The following is a 25,008-nucleotide window of genomic DNA, read 5'->3' on the forward strand; positions in this document are numbered from 1 at the left end:
ATTCTATGCCCATTGTCATAAAGTTGCCATGACAATTGGATAGCAGGTCTTGCTTGTGGGTCTCAACATACAATGGCAGTGTGGCCGGCCAACAAGGCAGACCTGCTGAACTGTGAGGAAGGCACAGAAGGCGAATATGTCATCCCAAGATTTCAGTTTGTCTGGTCAGTGAGCTGTCAAAGGGCAACAAAAAATCTGATACTTTCCTTCCAACAAAATGTGAAAGTGTTAATGTCACTAAAGACCATCTGGCAGCATGGAAACTACTGCCAAATGTGTCTCCATGGGTTCTGTCCACCATAGAAAGGGGTACCGGGTCCAGTTCATAGCTCAATCCCCCGGAGGTGTGCTCACCACAGTAGTCAGCACAATGCAGAGACCAACGTTAGCCAAGGAAGTAGATCTCTCTTGGACAAATGGACCATAGAACATGTACCTCTTCTCTGATGAAGAGAGGTTTTACAGCCGTTATTTCCTGGTCCACAGAAAAGATGGGGTATGCGGCCAATTTTAGATCCTGAACCATCCTGAATTTTAGTTAATGTTAGTGCTCAAACATATCGTTCCACAGACTCAGTTTGAGGATTGGTTTGTGACGATATATCTAAAAAAGATGCATATTCCATTGCCCAGTCACAGGAATTTCCTGAGGTTCACGTTTGGAGGCAACGTGTATCAATATCAGTTCTTCCCTTTGGTCTAGCTTTATCCACTTGCACCTTCACAAAGGGCTGGCTTATTTGCGACTCCAGGTAGATGTGCTAAATTACCTGGATGACTAGTTAATTCTATAGCACGGTCCAGGAAGTTGGTGATTCAACATCGAGATCACCCATATGAGGGGCTTGGGGCTCAGGTTAAACTTCAGGGAAAGTTGCTTCTCCAGTCGATCGCGACTTTTCTAGGGGTTATATGGGATTTGAATATGATGAGGGCATGTCTATCCCCAACATGCATAGGGTCAATTCTATCAACATTGAGCAACATAATGTTGGATCTGGTCTTATGGCAGCAGCAGCCAACGTCCTACCGTTGGGCCCATTGCATATGAGACCATTCAGTGGTGGCTGAAATTCGGGGGAGTTCATCCAAGGACGAAACACCTGAGAGTAATCAGTGTCATGCAGAAATCCCTACATGCTCTGAGAACTTGGAGGTGTCCCCGGTTTATAGTCTAAGGTCACACTCCTGGGGCATCCCTTATCGATTTAAGATTGTAATATCAGATGTCCCCCTCACGGTCTCTGGCGCGGCCCTCATCTAGTGTGGCATATAAATCGCCTAGAAGTGTACTCCTACCACTGAATTCCTTCTCCTCATTTAAGAGGTCACCATGTCTTAGACAATACAGCTGTGGTCACATAAATCAACCACCAGGGAGCATTACGTTCGTGCCTCCTATTCAGGCAGGGTCAATTAAGTCTTCTCTGGTGAAGGAGAAGTTCTGTCAGTGAGTGCAATGTACATTCCAGGTAACCGGAATGTGGAGGCAGGTGCTGAGGCCCAAGGATTGGAAGCTCCATCCACAAGTGGGTGAGTCGATATGGCGGAGGTTCGGCCAAGGGGAAATGGACATGTTTGCCTCTGAGGAGACAACATGCTGCCTGCTGTGGTTTGCACTCACTCCTCCCACACCAAAAAAAAACAAAGGTCAGGGCTGGATGCCATGGTACACACGTGGCTGAGGTCACATCTGTATGCCTTTCCCTTGATTTCTTTGCTCCCACAGGCTCTAGCAAGAGTTCACCAATATTGTGCTACATCTGCTGCTAGGTTTGGCCAGCTTGAATTTGGTTCTCAGAGATAATATCTCTGATGGATGGAATTCCCTGGGAGATTCCCGTTCTCAGGGATCTGGGATCTGAGGGTTGATTTATCACCCTCTGCCAGAACTATGGAAACTGTGAGTCTGGCCCCTAAGGGGCACAAGCTCATAGATTCCGGTTTCTCAACCAAGGTTGTAGAGACCATGATAAACGCTAGAGTGCCATCCATGAGAAAATTGTATGCATTCAAGTAGCAACTTTTTTAGCATGGTGTGAGGAACACAAGTGAGACCCAGTAACTGCGCAATAGTTACAGTCCTGGAGTTCTTATGGGAATGTTTCTCAGCATGGTTGGCTCCTTCTACAATTAGGATCTATGTGGATGCCATTTTGGCCAGCTACGCCCATATTGATGGATCCTCTGTGGGGCAACATCTTCTAACTTCGAGGTGTATGCGTGGTCTCAGACAGCTGAGGCCCATTGTGCAGACCACACATACTTTCCTGGGACCTTCTGTGGTCTGTCAGGCGCCCCATTTAAGCCCTTAGAGTCAGCTTCAGAGAAGCTTATGACTCTAAAGGTAGCTCTTTTTGCGGGCCCTGACATCCCTGTTGCCCCTTCCTGCCTTGACTTTTTCCCTGTATTAGCCAAAGCCTCCCTTGGCTAATATCCTAGGCCGGATTATTCCTAAGCACCTACATCTGCTGCCCAGCCGATAGTGTTGCAGGCTTACTCCCTCCTCTGTTCCTTACACTGGAACAAAGAAGATTGCACCTACTGTGTCCAGTGAGGGCTGTACTGTACTTATATCTGCTGCTCCAGCCAGTGGTGTAAGTCAGAGCAGTTGCTGGTTTGCTTGGCAGTGACAGTAGAGGTGATGCTGCGTCAAAGCAGTGCATCTCTATTTGGATAGTGGAAGCAATCTCTATCACTTATGAGGCACACAGTCTCGCTACGCCTCTGGGCATAGGGGCTCACTCCACTGGGGGATGGGTCGCCTCCTCAGAGGCTTTATCTAAGGGGTACCCTTACAGGAAATGTGTGCTGCGGCAGGGTGGTCTACACCGCACACATTCATTCGGTATTATAGTTTGGCCTTATGGGCCAGCTAATATATGGTTCTCAGAGATAATATATCTGCTGGACGGCACTCCCTGGGAGTTTAACGTTCGCAGGGATCTATTGTCTCAAGCCAGATAGTTAATTTAATACCCTAGATCAGAACCATGGTAACTGTGAGTCTGGCCCCTGAGGGGCACCAGCTCATAGATTCCGGTCTCTCAACCGAGGTTGTAGAGACCATATTAAATGCTAGGAACCTCAGTGAGACCCAGTAAACTGCGCAATGGCTACAGTCTTGGAGTTCTTACAGGAACGTTTCTCAGCAAAGTTGGCTCATTCTACAATTAAGATCTATGTGGCTGCCATTTTGGCCAGCCACACCCCTATTGATGACAGGCCCTTGTGACAGGCCATACACTCAGTATGACAGAGTGGGTATACTTGTTCCTACAGTGTGAAGCTCACGCAACATTGAGTTCCCTTTGAAAGGGAACGTCTGGGTTACGTAACCCTGTTCCATGAGAAGGGAACGAGATGTTGTGTAGCTTTGTCATACTGGGGCATGCGTGTGAATTGCATTTTCGCTTCAGATAATAGAGAATGATGATATGGTTCACATTGCTGTTTTTATAGTCATGCGATGCGCAAAATTGCCACATCACTTGACCAAGGCGGGCCTATAAATAGGCGTGATTTCACATGGACTTCAGATACCGGTTAGGCTTGGTGCTTCCCACACCATGAAGCTCACGCAATGTCTTGTTCCCTTCTCAGGGAACAGAGTTACATGCGTAACCCAGATGTTTCCCATGAATATGCAAAATATTTGGCATGCAAGGATCAACCGTGTAGAGAAGTCACCTTATTGGTTAACATTTAGATTTTTAGTTGCCAGTGACAAAGCAGAAAGTTTTAGTGATAGCTATATGCATTCCAGTATAATGACCTGTATTAAAGAATCATTTAACAACATAATCATAAATATTTACACATTTCCAAAATTTCTGTATTTCTTGCTCATTTATTTGGGAAAGCACAAAGTCAGTGCACTTGCTTTAGAAATGATGATTTCCACTATTATACTCAGAATTACAGTAGTACACATACATCAGGGCAAAGTAATTAGTTTCTTTGTTTTTGAGAGTGATGTAATAAGCTATCTGTGCCTATTTTCTCATTTCGCTCCCTCATTTGTGGGATGACCAAGCGAAAGAAAAGTAAGAAAAATAGTGGGGAAATGGAGAAATCTGAGGTGCAGCTTATTATATAATTGTACTATACTAAACTTTGAGCAATTAGCCATGGCCAGATTTGCGTGTTATTTTGTCCAATTCCTAAAACTACAGCATCTCAGTTGCTCTGATCTGTATAGCTGTTGCCGGTATCTGATCTGTATAGATACTGTATAGCTGTTGCCAGTATCTGAGCTGTATAGATGCTGTATAATTGTTATCACCTGTTGTTCTGTCTGTTTTTTGTTCATTCTCATAGATATTCTTTATTTATTACAAAATGTATTAATACAAGACCATTTCATGACCATGGCAAAATAACTATTCAGGAAAACAATATATTTTAATACTGTTTGTCTATGGACTGTTTATGTCATTACATAAACCTTGAATGTCACATCATGAACACTGATATCAGAATTGCTTTAAAGCCTCAGTGAAGGTAGCTTTTTAACAAAGCTGCTAGTGAACATGCTAGCCAATTTACAATGAATTTTCTTATCAAGAAACTCAACTGTTTTAATGATTTGTAGTGTGTACGTTCAGTGGCTTCATTAAGCAAACTTTTAAAAGCTTTCTAAATTGTACTTGACTTCATTGTAATGAAACTTGAATTTGCTTATTCAGTTAACTTGTAATATTTTAAGACATTACTTCCATAATGAAATTATTTTAATTTCCTGACATTGGATATACTGTATGGCTCTGTAATGTGAATTTCGGTACAATCTCTAGATTATTTTTTTTTATGAAAAGAAGAAGTGACCACCTTGGTTTCACTACTAAAGCACTCCACCCTGGGAGCTCATCTAGTGTCTGGTTCAGAAATCTATAGCTACTATGTGTGGCATTCCCAAGTGGAGGGAAATGTTTATCCCAATTTAGTAAATCCAACTATGCCACCCTGGGGGAGAACCAGGGAAATACTCCCAGATAAAGGCACACAGATAAGTTTTACCACTCGGGGCAAGGAACATGAGAGTGAGACATGAGTATGAATATAAAAATTATTTTACTATAACACTTAAGCATCATTAAAACTTAACATAAAAATGTAAACTCTCTCCCAGGAAGCACAATAAGGATTTTTAAAACTGAGCACTTCTCCAGGCCCATGCTTGGCAGGGACAAGGCAGGCCAGCTACAGCTCAGGAGGGGAGGTCATCCAAACCCACTGCAAGTCACACCAAAAAATCATCAAACACTACCTACACCATAAAGAAGTTGTTGTGATGGCACACTGAGCATGCTGTGAAGCACACACCACCAAATAAATGCAGCTAGCCTCCCCTGTCCCACCAAGACTCATTGGCTCCTGGAGAGAAAGAAGACACTGGTTAACCCAAAATTACACGAACACTAAACAACAAACAAAGACAAATATTACAGACACCGTGGTGTGGTGGCTATAATGCCCGGGCCCACTGACACCACCACACGAAATAGAGGCAGTTGACAGCACCTAAGCAGAACCAGAATTATGGTAAACAGTACAAATGAAAAGTATAGCCACCATAGCACGGAGACAATAACGCATAGCATACACCCCATCAATAGTAAGGTGGTGGTGTGGAACAACAAACCTGAAACAGGTTTGAGGCTGGAAAACACTAATTTACCACTTAGACTCTCAGATTACATGTGGTTGCAAAACATAAGCCAAACATACATCCAAAACTAAATTAAAGCAAAACACTGAAGTAAAGCAAAACAAATGAGATGAAGCAAAACAGATCGGGTGGAACAAAACAGCAACGGCGTCACATGTAGCGTCTTCAGCTAGGGATTTGTCTTAGAGAAGACTTAGATGCTCAACTCCCCACTCTCACCTTAACACAAAGATCAGAGTGTCAACCTAAATATACCAAGTCCCAATGTACCATTGGGTTGAACAAACACCAGGCACGAAGTTGTATGATTACTCACAGGTACCACAGCTGGACATACATATACATACATATCATTCAGCCACCGGCTAAATGTTGCGATCACTGAACGCGATCTCCGGTGCCAACTCGCCACAATGCACGCACCACCAGCGCCGCTCTAAGACTATAAATAAACAAATTAGCCTTGAGATGTTTTCCTCATTACAGCGTGAGCAGAGCCTCAACGTACCTGAACGGAAATGGGGCCCAGAAATGGGGACCAGAAATGCCAGGGGTGCGAGGAACTCTGAATCACTAAGACACCCATGCACCTACTAAAATAAGGGTCCTTAAATAGTCGGGTAGCTCCCACCCCATTGGTCTGCCAAAGCCATACCCCAAGCAGAGCCAGTTGGATAGTTAAATCGCTTACCCTCCCACACATGCAATTTACAGACATACTAAATGTTACTAACTTTTATGTACAGTCTTTAGAGTTACTTATGTTGTAAGTCTATGCTTGTGGTGTTTTTAGCATTCCAAAAGTAGCAAATGGCATGATTCTAAAGAGGGAAGTCTGATTAGGCTTTGGCCTTCCTGGAGGAAACTGTAGGGTTATTGCATTCTTCTTACCTTGCACAGTGCTACATCTTAAGGGTGTGTATATATATATATATATATATATATATATATATATATATATATATATATATATATATATATATATATATATATGCTTACTGCCCTGGAGGACTTTATTTGCGCACCCATGTGGCATTAATTATTAAACAGATTTGCAGACATGCCAGTAGGTATGTGCTAAGCTAGCATTTCTGTTTTCATATGCATCAGTTGGAACATGTAGACCTGCATCTCAATATTGATCTTTTATGAAAACATTCTCGAGCTCAAAATAAACAGCTATTCCTGCTTTTTATGTTTGCAGTATACTTCAGGTGAGTATACTGTAGATTTAAATCTTATTTTCAGGAAGGCAGTTCATATTAAAAAGCAGTAAAATATTTCCATTCATAGCCTTTTATAATGCATAAACATTATAATAAATATTCATTACATATGTTTGTTAAATGAGTGTGATGATTATAAACAGCCTCTGTTTTACTTGTAATATTAGGGGAGTTGTTGATACAATTTATCACAAAAGGATCATTCAGTTAATGGTGGATGATTTACAGCACCTGAGTTCTAGTTAAAGAAGATGTAACAGGTGGAGTGATTGAATTTGGCTTATTGGAATAGTTGATCAAATCCAACACCTATTGTATTCTTGTATTCTTGTATTCTTGTATTCTGTTTCTGTCAGTCTGTGCATCAGCTAGTGCATTTTGAGTTCAACCTGCTATAAAGTTTGTTAGATTTTGACATGTAAAATCGACATGGATAAATAAATTGACAGACAGTGTGCTGTTGAGGGGGTTGTGTGTTTATTCACAGAACTGTTCACAGCATGAGTTTCTCATACATTATAGATCATACATCTGAATCATGTGTTTATCAGCACCGAATTATGACTTTGTTAAGTGAAATGATGCAAAACACTAACAAGAAATGTGTGTCAGAAAGCAGGCACACAATTAAAAGATAAATATAGCTTTAGATAATCATGTAAATATATATATATATATATATATATATATATATATATATATATATATATATATATATATATATACATATACATATATATGTGTATATGTATATATATACATATATATATATATATATATATATATATATATATATATATATATATATATATATAGACTGATATTTGTATACAAGGGATTTAACCATATATGAGTACATTATTCAGATTGAGCAGGTACAATACGAATATGGACATGAACAGCACGTGGAGTATTGTTGTTTTTGTTGTTGTTGGGATTTTTTTAAAGAAATTTGCCAACTTCAGACTAGATATATTCAGAGGGTAAAGTAGCCAAAACTTTTACTCAAGTACAAGTAAAACTACTCGTGTGCTTCAGTGAACCGCTGTGCTGTATCCTCAAAACAGCACATGAACACAACACTTTAAATGCTATGATTCATACAATGCTGCTCAGCTTTATGTGAAGAATAGTTCCATGAATGTCTTGAAAAAGTAGTATGTACTTTCTGAACTACTCCTCACCTTATTTGTCTTTTCTTGGCAGTAAAAAACTGCCTTATGTCTGTTCCCTTTCTCTTACTAATGACATCACCTGTGTTAAATGAAATATGAGTACAAAAAACTATTTATTACCAACCTAAACTAAACACAGATAAAATGGACATTGGTGAGTCGTGTGTTTTTGTGTGAAACACCATCTCAGTATGTCAAAATTATTGTGAAGTGATTCCTAACCATTTCACCGCTGAGTGGATGATCATGAGAGAATGTGTGTGCACACACATAGCTTACTGTAACTATAGTAAAAGATGTAACTTCCATGCGTGAGACTATTTTGGAGGTTGTTAATTATTTGCTCAAATTCAGAGTTGTATGCTATTTTAATTAACAGTATTTTATCAGCTTGCTTCATTCACACTCAAGACTTAAAGTGACCCCAAGACAATAGGTGAACTTCATCTTAATCATTTAACCATAAGCATTTCATTTTGATTAAGTGTGCAGGAAAGTTATGCTTGAGATACAGTTGCTGCTATTTACTTAAGACTGCAATTACCACATACAATTTTGCACTCAAGTCTCCTTAAGTGAACAGTGGACTAGTTCAACAAACAGACTTCATATAAAAACCATAATTAACTTTCTTTTACTTTAACACTATTTGTTGCTACCCAGATAAGGATGGGTTCCCTTCTGAGTCTGGTTCCTTTCAAGGTTTGTTCCTCATATCATCTTAGGGAGTTTTTCCTTGCCACCGTCACCCCCGACTTGCTCAATAGGGATAAATTCACGCACTTAAAATCTGTATCCTGTGTTAATATCAAGTAATCCAAGATGGCGGTGTGGCAATAGCATACAGCGGCCTCTCCAGATCCAAAGTGGTGCTATTTTTGTTTTGCAGCCCATTTTTTTTACAGCATGTGGACATCAGAGAAACCGGTGTTCATGTTTACCATCGCCAGATACTGCTAAAATACAGAAATCATGCAACAACCAACCTGCATGATGAGCAGCTGGAGAATCTATGCAATCTCGGCTTGCTGCAGAGACCAGGCCTCCAGTCCTCGGCGTTGCCTGATGCCTGTGGCTGGGGGAGGGGACGTCGAAAGCGGTGTGAGAGGAAGCGGAAGTGTGGGAATAGGGCAGGGGTCCATGCTAGACTAAAAGCAAACCCTAGCCGACTGGCTTTCCTGTCTATCCTGCTCTCCAATGTCTGTTCACTGGACAATAAACTGGATTACATCCGGCTCCAGCAGGCAATGCGGCGTGAGTTTAGAGACTGCTGTGTCTTTGTTTTCACAGAGACGTGGCTCAGCGACCGAGTTCCAGACGCCACCATTCAACTAGACGAGCTCATTTCGTGCCGACAGAAATGCAGCTCTGTGTGGTAAGGCTCACGGTGGTGGCTTGTGTGTTTACATCAACACGGAATGGTGCAAGAACTCGGTGCTAGTTTCTAGTTACTGCTCATCACTAGTGGAGTTTGTGACTGTTAGATGCAGACCATTTTATTTACCATGGGAATTCACCACTGTCCTTATAAATGGAGTATACATTCCCCCCAGCGCTAATGCTAAGGAGGTGCTCTGTGAACTATATGGGGCTATTAGTGAACTGCAGAAAACACACCCTGATGAACCGTTTATAATCGCCGGAGATTTCAAACATACAAATCTCAAAACAGTGCTCCCTAAATTTCACCAACATGTGGACTTTGCAACGAGAGGGGCGAACACGCTGGAACTTGTTTATACAAACATCCCCGGTGCGTACAGGGCAGAGCCACCTTGGCTACTCTCTGTTATGCTAATCCCAGCATACAGATCGCTCGTCAGACAATCCAAACCGGGTTTGAAGCAGGTGAAAACCTGGCCAGCAGGAGCCATCTCTGCTCTTCAGGACTGTTTTGAGCACACTGACTGGGACATATTCAGGGAGGCTGCAACTGACAGCAACTCGACCAACTTGGAGGAATACACGGTGTCAGTGACAGCTACATCAGCAAGTGCATTGATGACGTCACCGTCTCCAAGACCATCACCACACGCTCCAACCAAAAGCCGTGGATGACTGCGGAGGTGCAAGCACTACTGAGGACCCGAGACTCCGCCTTCAGGGCAGGTGACAAGGCAGACCTAAGAACAGCGAAGGCCAAACTGTCCTGGGCCATCAGAGAGGCAAAGCGCGCACCCACCCAGAAAATCCACAGTCACTTCACAGGTAGCGGCAACACGTGAAGCATGTGGCAGGGCATTCAGGCAATCAGCAACTACAGGACAACATCACCCACCTGTGACAGTGATGCCTCCCTTACAGATGTGCTGAACAACTCCTACACTCGGTTTGAGGTGCAGAATGACGTGGTAGCGAGGAAGACCACTCCCCCTCCCAACGACCAGGTGCTGTGTCTAACCATGGCTGATGTGAGGAAAACTCTACGCAGAGTCAACCCATGGAAGGCTGCTGGACCAGACAACATTCTTGGCAGAGTGCTCAGAGGATGTGCTCAGAGATCAGCTAGCAGGCTAACAAGGCTAACAAGCTAACAAGGCTACCACCATTGTCCCCATGCCGAAGAAGTCTCCAGTGTCCTGCTTCAATGACTACCATCCCGTTGCACTCACATCCATCATCATGAAGTGCTTCGAGAGTCTCATCATGAGGCACATCAAGACCCTGCTGCCCATCTCACTGGGCCTGTTGCAGCTCGTGTATCGCACCAACCTCTCAGCAGATGATGCCATTGCCACCACCCTACATCTGCCCCTCACCCACCTGGACAAGAATGACAAGAATGCTGTTCAGAGGTTTCAGTTCAGCATTCAACACAATCATTCCTCAGCACCTGAATGGAAAGCTGAACCTACTGGGCCTGAACACCTCCATCTGCAACTGGATCCTGGACTTCTTGACTGGAAGACCTCAATCAGTCTTGATTGGGAACAACTTCTCCAGCACCACGACACTGAGAACGGGGGCCCCTCAGGGCTGTGTGCTCAGTCCACTGCTGTTCACTCTGCTGACTCATAACTGTTCAGCAATGCAGGGCTCCAATCATATCATCAAGTTCGCCGATGACACAACTGTGGTGGGTCTCATCAGCAAGAATGAGTCAGCACACAGAGAGGAGGTGGACTGGTGCAGAGCCAACAACCTGTCTCTGAATGTGGACAAAACAAAAGAGATGGTTGTTGACTTCAGGAGAGCACGGAGTGACCACTCTCCGCTGAACATCGATGGCTCCTTCGTGGAGATCGTCAAGAACATCAAATTCCTTGCTGTTCACCTGATGGAGAGCCTCACCTGGTCCCTCAACATCAGCTCCATAACCAAGAAAGCCCAGCAGTGTGTCTACTTTCTACAAAGGCTGAAGAAAGCCCATCTCCCACCAGACTCCTCAATAGTCAGAGACTGGACTGACACACACGCACACACACACACACACACACACACACACACACACACACTTTGAACTGAACATCATTCCATTCCCACTGCAATATGTGCACATTCCTACATTGACTATGTTGCATTTTTGCTGTTACTGTATTATAAAAATATAGTATTTAATTTATTGTCACTATATACACTTAACCTGGCTGCTTCCACAATAACTGCTATATCCATATTTGGTATAAGCTAATTTGCTGAATACTCAGTCATAACATGTTATGTTTCCATTTATACCATTTTAAAATCATATTGTTACTCCTTGGCACCTATCTTCTGCACTACCTATTATATCAGACACTTCCACACTAAAACTGTGTACTGTTCGGCATTACACTGTCACTTACTGTGCCCATTTTCCTGTTTTAGTAGTTACTGTACTGTCCTGTGTTTTTAGCACACATCTGCATGTGCACTTTATGTAGAATGTTTGCAGATCTTATTTAGTTATGTGTTGTCTCATGTGGTTAGTTGTTTCATTTCACTGTGTACTGTACCAGCTGTATATAGTTGAAATGACAATAAAACCACTTGAACTTTAACTTGAACTTATGTTTCTGTAAAGCTGCTTTGAGACAATGCCCATTGTTAAGTGCTATACAAAGAAAAATTAATTGAATTGAATTGAATACAACTATATTTAGATTATGACTATATTAGATTATGATGATTATACTGTGATTCTAATTTGCACCCTGACAGTAACGGAGGAACGCCACCAAAAGTATGGCCAGTTAAACCTACTCTTAAAAGTTCATTTTAATTTTTAAATTGTACTTTATTGTGCACATTTAAAGGATAGCTCACCCAAGCTCATAGGGAGTGTTGCCAAGTTTCTGCAACATTCCCACCATGGTTTATAGTAGATTCTGAAAACTTGGACAGACATTTTCTGATCTTTCTGCATGGTAACAAACAGAATAACTTAACCAGATCTGATGAAATGGCTATTCTTGTCAACTCAAAATAACAGTTTCTTGATTTTGGAAAAGGATCATTGCTTTGACACATAGCTAGCTCACTTACTCAGTGATATTCTCTCCTCACACCCAGTTCTCTTGTCCACCATAACCTTTCCAAGGATAAAGCGGTCACTGAACAATGGATGAATGCATGTTTTGCATAATCAACTTGGGATTTATTCATCAATTAAGTCATTCAGTCAGTCAATCACTTATGTAACATCAGCATGACTAAAAATCTCACATCAGACACAATCTTATCTACGGAATATTTTTTTTTAAATCAAATCTGATTGTATGAGGTCTTAGCCCTGTATTATAGTTAATCTTCCTTATTATTAATCAGGGATGCATTGTTTATCGTGTTCTTCCCTCCAGCTAGGAGACTACGTGTCCGACATCGCAAGCAACATGATGCAGGTGGAAGAGCACTTCCTTTGGATGGCTCAGAATGAAGCTCGAGCCTGCACACGCATCATACAGTGTGTTGAGCGCATTGCAGACCTCACCTTCAACACACACACCCAGAACATCTCAAAGGTAATGCAGTAATACAGCCTCTTGTACAATATCAGATTTACTCTCACAGAACTTCTCAAGGGTAATAGATGAATACATTATGCCTTTGCACATTTTCACATTCACTCACAGACAGGGCATCTCATAGGCAAGGCAATAATGTTCACTCAATTTCCTAGTCATTCACAGTAAGGACAGCTCAAGAGCAATCCATAAACATAAACATGAGCACATAAAATACATCATAATAAAGATAAATGTATGACTTTGCATATATGTTACACACTTGCTGTCATTTGTAAAAGGTAATGCTACATATACAATTAACTTTTAACAATTAATAATGGAGTTTGTATGTGAGCTGAGTAAAGAATAAAACTCTTTGGGTCATGCTCTGATGGGAAAATAACCATAACAGCATTGAGTGGTAGTTACTGTTCCTACTCGAAGTTGATTATTTTCCAATTCCAGCATGTCCAGATTTTTTTCCCTCCAATTCTACAGCAATTTGACAATGATTATTTAAAAAAAAATTAAAGAACTGCACATCGTGTTTTTTCCTGCATCACTTATTCTCTGTTTCACTGTTCCAGACCGCCAGAGACAGTCAGTACATGGTGGAAGGAGTCGCGTCTTGCGATGTATGATTCAGTCACAAATGACCTTGACCGATGGCATGTCGGAAGCTATATCAGTTTCTGCCTATATCACGGTCTGTCTCTTTGTAATTCTCGCGGAGAGATCTTGCTTGAGTGTGCACAGTTTTTGGGTTGGCGTTTGCTCCCCGCTATAGCTGTCTCAAGACAACAACAACAAACATATTGGATTTTCTATTTGTCATTGAATTATATTGGATTGTATTGGATTTGTTGGATTACTCATCGGACCATTTGTTATCCAGGGTTTTCATTAAACACTGTTTCCTGTCAGCGGAATTGAGGTGAGTGTCTATATTAGAACTCATTGGTTAGCCAGGGTTCTAGTTTGACCATGTGTACACACCTGTTGCATTCAACTTTTTTGTGCTGTAGTTGCGCTCACTGGTGAACCTGGGCGGCATTCATACATGCGGTTACCATGACAACCACTACTCGCCTATTCACTGCAGTACCATATTTCATTTTTTTTCCCTCTTGCATTAACCCTTTGATTGACCAGAGTTATCTTTCTATTTGTGTAGGTAGTTATGGCTGCCTCATGCTCCATATATGCAGGTCTCTATGGATCTTTTGGATGCGCATATGCAATGCCCTGCCTATGTAGGCATCAAGCCCTAATCGATCTTTGCCCGGAGTGTAGTTTGATGCCTTTGGAGGTTTGTCCATGGATTTCAGAATTCTCCTGCACAAGCCAGAACCAAGATTCAAATGGGTAATAAGCATTCAGCTAATAAGATTGAAGGGCCTCCAAGGAAGAAATGAACCCCCTCTATGACACTATCTTGCCAGGTGGCTGAACTGTCTAACGCTGTGCAGGGCATTCAGGCTTTGTTGGCATTGTCGCTTCCTCCTGCCAGTCAGAATGTGGATGAAGGAATCTGTATCTGCCTCTTCATTGCCTAGATGTAAACCGGCAGCTGATGTTTCCAGGGAGGAGCTGGACACGCTATGTCTAGCAGCCTCAGACTCATTGATTACTGAGGGGCAACACCATTATGCCACCTTGGAGGAGACATCATCGGCACATTCTCAGGCTCAACACTCTTATAGTGGTGAGGTTTCATTCCTTTAAGGTGCTGGGTCTTCAGTAGTGTTTTCACTGCAGGATACAATCAAGCTGGCCCTAGCTAGGTTGAATTTGGACCCACTTCCTCCTGTGTTGGGCCCATCAAACCTGTTGCATCATCCAGTTGCACAGCCAGAGGACTTCCAGATACCTAGCTGTCCTGATTTTACCAATTTTACATTCAGCTCAGCCCCATCATCCAGGCCGGATCGCGTAGCCTGCACCCTGGCAGCAATGGCAGAAGCCCAGAATAAAGGACTCAGAAACATGCCTCCTGTAGAGCCATGTATTTATTTCTTGGTGGGATCTCCAGATGAAGCCCTGAAACAGGAACTCCACTGCCCCAACCAAAATACTGATGACTTATTGGTCGGTATTTATAACACTGCGTCAGGGTTGAATTGTGTGGGAAATTCAATGACCCATCTGTTGCTGGCACTTCATTCTTCCATGACTATGACACCATCAGATAACACAGTACCAGAACTGCTTGATGCTTCTCTGCAGGCCTCGGGATTGATGGCATTATCCATTGGAAAGGCTCTTGGGCTTATTACATAAGCCAGATGGAGGTGTGGCTTGCCCAGTCCAAGCTTCCAGAAGCATGCCATAACAACCTTCACCAGTTACCACTAGTGCCTGGTCAGGTATTTGGTCTGGCTGCCCAGGAGGAACTTGAACACAAAGCATGGGCAGCAGAATCCCAATCTCAGCATATTGAACGCAGTGTGCACTACCCTAGCCTAGATGCACACCGCATGCCTGTTCGCCATGCAACTTTGCAGCATCATAGACAAGGGTCTTACAGGCCACTGCAGCAGGCTGCCTGACCTGACTCAAGAGGAGAGGCACCCCACTCTTATTTTAGGCCACCGGCTTGCCCTATGCCTACTCACTGTCACCCTGCCAGAGATAATGGAAAGTTTCCCCATCGTCGCTAGGGGTTCAGGGTCTGTGACAGGCCACTTTTCAATCTCTCAGTTACAGAGTTGGAGAAGTATTACAGACAACAAGTTGTTTCTCGACACACTCAAGAAGGGCTATTGTTTCAGTTCCATTAAGTCCCCCAGTGAGCACCCAAGCTCACCTCACGGTGGTCCAGGACCCTTGTCAGGCCCTTGCCCTATCAGTGAAGGTATGAAAGCTGCTGGAGAAGGGTGCAATGGAGTCAGTAGACCCCTGGACCCACCCTGGTGGATTCTAGTCAAAATATTTCCATGTTTGGAAGAAGGATCGCTGCTTCAGGCCAATCCTGGACCTCAGATGCTTAAACAAAAGCCTCAAGCATCTTCCTTTCTGCATGTTAATGGGTGGCAGATGCCCGACATGGTATCTAATGTGGTTCACCTCAGTGGACTTGAAGGAAGCATATTTCCACATTCCTATTGCGCTGCACCAGAGAAGCTTCCTTCAGTTCAGATTTCAGGACAAGACATATCAGTTCAGAGTCCTACCATTCGGCCTTTCTCTTTCTCCCTGGGTCTTCACATGGTACGTTCAGTTGGCACTGGAACCTCTTCAGTGGGAAGACATGCTGATTCTCCCGTATTTGGATGATACGCTGCTGTGTTCCAGTTCACCTCAGCAAGCTGCCAACAACACACAACACCTGTTACATCATGTTGCCACCTTGGGTCTGAAGTTAAACCTTCAGAAGAGCTGCCTCACCCCATGCCAGTCAGTGTGATTCCTGGGTATGCACTTGGACTCCAGGTCATTCTAGTGGCCCCCTGTCAGGGATGCCTTGGTTCAGCCTTCTATCCACTCTCACAACTGGCCCACAACTCGGAAAGATCTGCTGTCACAGGTGAACATGGCCCTGTGTCATCCCTCCCCGGACAGGTTGAAGCTATACATCTGGCCCCTGGGGTTCAGAGGACGCTCTTCCAGTGCTCACTGGGAGTGAGGAGCACTGTCATGAGTGCTAGGGCCCCTTTAACACGTTGCACTTATGACAGTAAATGGAAACTGTTTCTTTTATGGTGTACAGATTGAGCTCTTACTCCAGTTGACTGTCCCATCAGCATGGTATTGGACTTAAGGTATTTACAGCAGCTCTGTCAGCCCACTGAGATCCTGTGGGACAGGTGTCAATTGGTACAGATAGGCTAGTGGTGGCTTTTATACCCAGTGGGATTTGCAGGTGGTGTTAGACAGTTTGTGTTTAGCACCCTATGAGCCCATTGAGCAAGCAAATGTTAGGCGTGTTTCTATGAAGACTGCTTTCCTTGTGGCCATAACATCAACCAGGAGGGTCAGCGAGTTGCATGCTCCCTCAAAGAGTCCACAATGTCTCAGGTGGAGGCCAGAGAATAATCAGGTTACACTTTGGCCAAACCCGGCTTTCCAGCCCAAGGTATTGCCAGCTCAGTTCACAAATCAGCCTATTAAGTTGGCAGCATTTGAACAGGAGGACGAGGCCTTCCAGGCAGCCCTGTGTCCAGTTTGTGCATTAAGGCAATTTGTGCTAAGGACCACCTCATGGCGTACCACAGACTATTCATCTGTTTTGGGTGAAGAGGTTGGGGGGTGCACCTTGGAAGAGGTGCACCCTTGTCAAAACAAAGGCTCGTTCACTGGGTAGTAGGCACTGTTGTCGAGGCATATCGCTTGACAGGCCGTACAGCTCCAACATCTGTCAGGTGTCATTCAGCTCAGGCAGTGGCCACTTCTTGTGCAGCCTTGCGTGGCATGCCCCTCACTGAGATATGTGCAGTGGCCACATGGGTATCACTTTACATGTTCACAAGGTTTTACAGGCTTAATGTGGCTCCTATTCCTTCGGTTAGGTCCTCTGTATATACCAGACAACGCTTAGGTTGTGGTCCTCATGACTTGGCTGTATTCATCTTCCACCATTTATTGACCATCTCTGGCGGTCTGGAAAGTGAAATAGAACGCTGGTTACTAGTGTAACCATGGTTCTATCAATGGTGGAAGACCACCAGAGTCTCTGATCACTCGGATTGCGAGAATGACTAGGAGACAGGCCGTGACGTAGGCGGAAACTAATATAGCTTCTGACACACCAGCGGTCAAGGTCACGTGTGAATAAATCATACGAGATTCTCGAGGTGATGCGTGAGACACGACTCCTTCCACCATGTCTTGACCTTCTTTGGCGATATTCCACCATTCATAGAACCATGGCGCTATAGCAGCCATAAACAGCTTTAAAGTCATTCCCTTACCTGCCTCTCTGTTTTTGCCTCTCTCTCTTGAAGTTAAAAGACAAAAAAAAACACTACTTGCCCTGAGGAATCTCCAAGAGCATGAATATGAACATGTGGTCAGAATTAAAACCAGCACTACTGTCATAGCTGCTGGTATAATTAACCAAAACTTTCTGACCAATCAGATATGAGAATTCAACAGTGCTATGGTATAAATATGTATAAATATTTATTGGTATAAATATAAATCATGGAGTAAAGACACTTTCCTTCATTTAACCTACTTTCATAATTGCTTACATTTTTTCTGCCCCTGCTATCCACCCTAATCAATTTGCACATTGTATATGTAGGTTGCAGTTTGCCCAGTGTCTAATGTGTTGTTTACTCATTGCATATTTCTATAATCAGAGAAGTCCTTGCCTCATTCAGCACAAATGAGTGACAAACAACTAGGAAGAAACTAGGTCATCAGCCACCCTCCTTTTCTCTTCGTCTGTCTCTCTCTCACACTCTCTCTTTCCCTTTCTTTGTTTATGCAGGTCTCTGCTAACATAGCTTTGGAGGCCTTCGTGCTCAGGCCTTCAAGTGTAATGGGTTTGTTGTGTACAGTGGTGGCTAATCCAGGTCACAATACTGGCGCTGGTGTTTCTGGGGCTTCCAGATCGTTGGAGGATACTCTCCTCAATTTCAGATGTCATACAGCCAATGACACAGGATCACCCAGCGGCCAGCTCAGTCAGGTAAGAGTTAACACTCATAGCTAGCTGCTCTGTTTACATAAAAATAGAGCCAGCTGGTGAATGTCACTTTAGTAATGTTGCCACTTAAAGCCATTTGAACAAAGTCCCTTCCTGCTCAAGTCAAGTTCACTGAACATGCTGTTTTCATTGAATAGATATTTCTTTCATTTTTATGCCTCCACTATCCAGTCTTTTCAGGTTGTTCATGCAACTATTGTTAGCCTGATACCTCAAGAAAATGTGGTTGAATGTTTGTTGGATTTATATGGAATTATCATTGTAACCAGCAGATGAACTGATTAGATTTTGATCCAAAGAGTGTCAAGGGCACAGCAAGGTCAAATGTCTGAAATAGTTTTTCTTCAATAGCTTCCTTCCTGTTTGTCATACAGAGAAGCTACTTGCATGTTTTTTTTGTTTGTTTGTTTTCCCTTTCCTTTTAAAAAATTCAACCCCATTTACCTGGCAATGGTGTAATAGCAGTAATGATAACTCTATACTAACAAAATGAATCAATTGCTCTGACTGATATTCAGAACTAAGCGTATTATGATGGTTCATACTGTACATGCTGTGCTAATTGACTGTTTGGTTGTCACTGTTAGACATTGTTGATATTTCTGTCACCTTCAGAAGTTACATATGTGAGTTGCATATTTTGGACAGTAACTCATTAATCAATGTTGCCTGTTTTTGTCATGTTGTTCAGCAACTACTGCTGAGATTTTGTCCTAAACAATGAAGCCTTATTAGGCTTGATACTGTATTTGTTCATTGGGAAGGTTTTTGACCAAAAGCAAATAAATAAATAATCATCCACAGAAGAAAATAGTTGGTGGTGTACTAATATCAATGCTTTATCAGGTTTACTTGATACCTGGCCACCTGGTATGTAAAAATAAAAATAGAATTAATAACAAATATAATAATTTTATTTATTAAATAAAGTTCACATTAATTCCATGGTGCAGGAACACTATGTAATGAAAAATTACATGAAAAAAAAATGATCTAAGAATATTAGCCTTCGAAATCAGTCTAATCAAATATTACTAGGTGATCCAGACCCAGATGTCTTACTGTACAAACAGTGTGCCTTTCTCAGATGTTGTTGGTGTTGTGTTGTTAAAGTAAGATAGGGTCATTTATCACTATCTGATATGTCACACTTTATCTTAGACTGACTGAATGATGGTATGATGTTGCTAAACAACTGAGCGATTCTTTTTTCCACATATAGGATCCATTTCCAAATGTGTGATGCATAATTGTCAACCATAAGCAAAGCCAGTAATTTATTTAGGTGTTCTATGTACAGTCAGGGATCAATGCACAAATAAGGTAGCACGGTGGTGTAGTGGTTAGCACACCACCATAGCACTGTGCTACCTCACATCCGCAGGGTCCCCAACTCTCAGACTCTATGTAGCTCTATGTAGAGGGTCTCTGAATGTGGGGTTTCTTTCCAGGATCTCTTTCCTCCCACCTCCCAAAATGATGATAGTATATTGATTGTCTACTCAAACATTGCTTCTAAGTGTAAAGGAGCGTGTGAATGTGTGTGTGTGCGGTGTCCTGTCCAGGTGAATTGTCTCACTTCTCACTTAGTGTTCCTCTGATAGACTTTTGATCCACTTTAACCCTGACGAAGTGTTTACTGATAAAGAATGAATAAATTTAGAATAAATCAAACAAGCTCACTCTCTCTCTTGTTAGGCCAAAGAACACCCACATGCAGTTTTAGAAACAGTATATTCCTGCTATTCCTCCCTCATGCCCAATGTTCCTGGGATAGGCTCCAAATCCACCGCAACCCTGACTAGCATAAATAAACTACAGATGGCTCAGGCTCCTGGAATACACTTTTGATTGGCATAAGTCACATACTTGACTAAAGATTTGGACTTCATCTGTTATTTAAAAATTTTAATAGCCTCTTTGCCAATGTATTAAAATGTTTAAAAAAGCACACACATTTGTAAGCAGCTGGCTGTACATCATGCCTAATTAAACAATCCACGGTATAATGCACCTTCAGTGCTAACATTATAGGCAGTATACACTGTGCACTTTATTAGGAACACTATACTAATACTGGGTAAGGCCTCCCTTTACACTCAAAACAGCCTCAATTCTTTGTGGCACGGATTCCACAAGATTCTTGTCCATGTGCACATGATTGCATCATGCAGTTCCTGCAGATTTTTCAAGTGCACTTTTATGCCACATTCCAAAAGGTGTTCTATTGGTTTCAGATCCTGTGACTGGAAAGGCCACTGAGGAACACTAAACTCATTATCACGTTCATGAAACCAGTTTGAGACTCAGATAACCAGTCTGTACAAGAAAAACATCTCAGAATGCGCAACAAGTCAAAGCTTGAGGCAGATGGGCTACAACAGCAGAAAACCATGGGTTCCACTTCTGTCAGCCAAGAACAGAAAGCTGATGCTGCAGTGGCACAGGCTCACCAAAACTAGACAGTTGAAGGCGGAATAGACGTAGCCTGGTCTGATGAATGTCGATTTCTGCTCAGGCACAAAGATGGTAGGGTCAAAATTTGGCGCCCACAGCATGAATCCATGGACCCGACCATGCTTGTGTAAATAGCCAAGGCTGGTGAAGGTGGTCTAATGGCGTGGGGAAAGTTTTCTTGGCACACTTTGGGCCCATTAATACCAATCAATCATCGTTTGAATTCCAGAGCCTATTTGAGTATTGTTGCTCACCATGTGCATGCCTTCATGGCCACAATTTACCCATCTTCTAATAGCTACCTACAGCATGATAATGCACCAGGTCACAAAGTGTTCTCATATTGGTTTCATGAACATGACAATGAGTTCAGTGTTCTTCAGTGGCCTTCCAAGCCACCGGATCTGAATCCAGTAGAACAATTTTGGGATATTGTACAACATGAGATACACAGTATGAAAGGGCATCTGAAAAATCTGCAGGAATTGTGTGATGCAGTCATGTCCACATGGACCAGAATCTCAAAGGAATGTTTTCAACATCTTGTGGAATCCATGCGATGAAGAATTGAGGTTGTTTTGTGAGCAAATGGAGGCCCTGTGCAGTATTAGTATAGTGTTCCTAATAAAGTGCTGGGTGAGTGTATGTTTCAGAGAAATTATGCTTTTTTCAAAATCAAGAAACAAGCAGAACATATAACATATCACATTTTTCACATGTCAAAAATGATTGAGAATAAAATTAGATAAAGAAATAAAGTCCTGTCATCCATGAGAACTAAATATATGTAACTGTGTTATGGATTTTATTTTAGTTGTGCTTAATGTTTTATTGACAGTTTATTTTCTCTTATGTTGGTATCAAATATATCCAAGCCTTAAAATCTGGCAGTGACAATTTTGTGTGTTGTGTAAGTGTAAACCTATATGTGTATATGTTTTTGTCTGTTAGTGGTCTTAATCTGTAGTCAGGAACTGTTGAACATTCCCCCTGATGGATGCTGTGTCCTTGTGTCCCTGTCACTTTCAATCAGTACCTTCCAACCTGCTCTCCTGGGGGCCTGTCCCAAATGACAAATCCTCCTTCTCACTACCCCTACATGTGAACACTACTGTGAGACAGCTAGCTGCCTGGTGTGATGTTTTAATATTTGAACCAGGTCTGCATGTGTGTGTGTATTTATGTATTATTTACCTCTTTTAGAAGTATGTACTGATGGCATGTTATATAATTAACTAAGCAGGTGGCATTGGTTCAGACTTTCGAATGCATGTACTTATTGAGTCAGAAATGAAAACAATTCTTACACAGCAAACAGCCTGCCAGGGGAACGCAAGACTTTTCTGCAGAGTAAACGGGCCAGGTGGCACTGTGATGCAGCAGACCATGAGAAATAAGAGGCTAGCGTTTTAGACGAGGCAGAAGGGAGCTAGCGGCTAAAGACTTGTAGCTGGCAGGTTGGGAATACGGAGTGAGATGAGCAAGTTAATACTGTCATTTCACATGCATTCTGAGAGCACTGATTTGGAAGCTTTGGAAGGTTAAAGTGAGGATACAACCAGCTCCAAGCCTCCTTGTCCTCCCACCGACCTGCCGTCTGATCAGTAGCCCAGTCAAACAGCAGGGAGAGAGGGAATGAGCATGACAGAAAAAGAGTTACGGAGAAATAGAGAAAAGAGCAATAGGAGTACAGGAGAAAGCTGAATTAATAACGCCTTTCCAGTCCCCACTAATCTGGCACACGGACTTGTCTCCACAACAACATGGCAGCATGTTTGAGGCATCGTTATACAGTAGTAATCAGTCAGCAGTTACAGGCTGCACATATGCACAGTATATACTATATTCATAGCATGTAAATCAGAATACATTAATGCCAATGTCAGTGATTTTATGACAGAATACTTGTTATATTTGGTGTCCTCATTTATTGTACAAGCTGTCAATAGAATGAAATTTTATGAATTCGAATTTGGTGTTCGATGGAGTAAGACGCAAAGTTGGAGGCTCCTGCTGATTTCGATTAAAATTGTAATTAATTAGCGCTTTTTGGTCATATAATATATTTTGACTTATTCTACTTTGTTTCCTTATTTGCACTTTTACCTTTGTGGCACGTTAAGATGTCTGGAAAGAACAAGAAAACCCGTGGTAGCATTCAGACATGACTGAGACCTAGTGTGCGCGCCTTGAGCGAGTCCCCTTCTCCCCCTGAATCCGCGTCCCCGAGCAGTGACCCTGGCTTCGCCGCACTCAAGCTTGAGTTGCTGGCTTCACTGAGGAAGGACATTGCCGATATTTTTAAAAAGGAGTTTCAGGCGATGTTCAGGGATGCGCTGTCTACTATCCAGCTTGACCTGCAGGCCGTGAAAACACAGCTGGCTAGTGATAAAGTTTCTACCGAGGCTACCATATCAACACTGAAAGGTACTGTTGGGGAAATGCAACACACGCTCTCCGGTTGCACCGATGACATAGTTCATATGAAGACTACTATCGAGTCTCTCACTGCGACCGTGACTCAATTAGAGAATAAATGTGAGGATTTGGAGTCGAGGTCACGGCGCAATAACGTTAGGATAGTCGGAGTTCCAGGGGGCGCTGACACCTCTACAACTGCTGCTGTAGCGGCCTTGTTAAAAGAGGCGTTTGATCTGGAGAAGGAGCTGGTTTTGGACCGGTCCCACCGGACCCTTCAGCCGAAGCCCAAGCCTGGTGAACGACCACGAGCTATTGTGTGCAGATTCCACTATCACAGTGACTGTGTTGATATTTTACGCCATGCGAGAGAGCTCCAGCAGATTAAAATGAGGGATTTGACCATCTCCATTTTCCCTGACTACACAGCCAAGACAGCCTGGGCCCGGGCCGCGTTTAACGAGGTTTGGCGTCAACTTCGTGGTATTGAGGGAGCTCGCTATGGAATACTTCACCCAGCTTGGCTTCGCATTACATATAACGGTGTTCAGAAGGACTTTATTTCAGTGGAGGAAGCAGGAGACTACGTTAAACTGTTGATATCGGGGTGAACTGCATAACCTATATAGTGGAGTTTTTTTCACTTTTATTCTTTTTTTGCACTCGGCCTTCCAGCTCTATAGAATTCGGATTCTTATTGAAGATATTGTCGGTGCATTACTTCGCCTAGATTTTATGGACTCACTCCTCTTAAATTTACTTCTGTGTTAATGTGCTTCTCTGTTTTGATGCTCTGACTGGGTTAGAGTTTATTTCATTTTATTAATGCTGTTTCCTCATCTTCACGTGCTACACTGTGTTATATTATTTGTTACAAGTCTTTAAAAGGTAAGGACATTATATTTGTTAAAGTGCGCAGACTATTTATCAGATTTGAAGTCAGTAGGGGACTTTTCTCTTACTGCAATTTTTTTTTTGTTTAGGTAATTTAGTTGGTTAGTTCGGCTTACTCTTTGAGTTGTTTTCACATTGTGGACAACTCTTGGTGGGAAACACTGCTGTCTCCCTTTGTTTTATGGAGACTTTGGGTGTGTTGGGGGGGTCCCACTCCGGCTGGGACAGGCACGCCTTTAAGATTTATTTGTTGGAACGTCAGAAGTAATCCTGTCAAGTGATCTAAGGTTTTTACATATTTGAAATGTCTCCCACTTGAACTTTAATTTGAAAGTAGGAGGGGTTGCTATTTTAATTGACAAAAGGTTACAGTTTTCGTCCACTAACGTTATCGCTGATGCGAACGGTAGATATATTATAGTTGCTGGTACTCTAATGCAAAGACAGGTATTGTATACGCTCCTAACTTAGATGAATTATTTATTTATTTATTTATTATTTTATATAAATGGCATCCCTTTATTGTATACTTTATGGAGTTACAGACACTTTCCACTTAAATTTTTGTGCCTGTTCTTGGGTTTTATAA

General features: G+C 42.5%; 1 protein-coding gene across 3 annotated transcripts in view; it reads left to right on the plus strand.

Moving 5' to 3' along the window:
* The window catches only part of LOC128605862 (adhesion G protein-coupled receptor A1), a 252,530-nt gene that overhangs the window by 110,520 nt on the left and 117,002 nt on the right, over nt 1-25,008 (plus strand). For 2 of the 3 annotated variants that reach the window (XM_053621671.1, XM_053621672.1), the window contains 2 exons: nt 12,851-13,012; nt 18,432-18,632. In XM_053621671.1, coding sequence (XP_053477646.1) covers nt 12,851-13,012; nt 18,432-18,632 — 363 coding nt within the window. The remainder of the gene's footprint in view (nt 1-12,850; nt 13,013-18,431; nt 18,633-25,008) is intronic. The other variant, XM_053621673.1, reaches the window with a different exon arrangement.

This window comes from Ictalurus furcatus, chromosome 3 (assembly GCF_023375685.1).
Source record: "Ictalurus furcatus strain D&B chromosome 3, Billie_1.0, whole genome shotgun sequence".
Classification (NCBI taxonomy): Eukaryota; Metazoa; Chordata; class Actinopteri; order Siluriformes; family Ictaluridae; genus Ictalurus; species Ictalurus furcatus.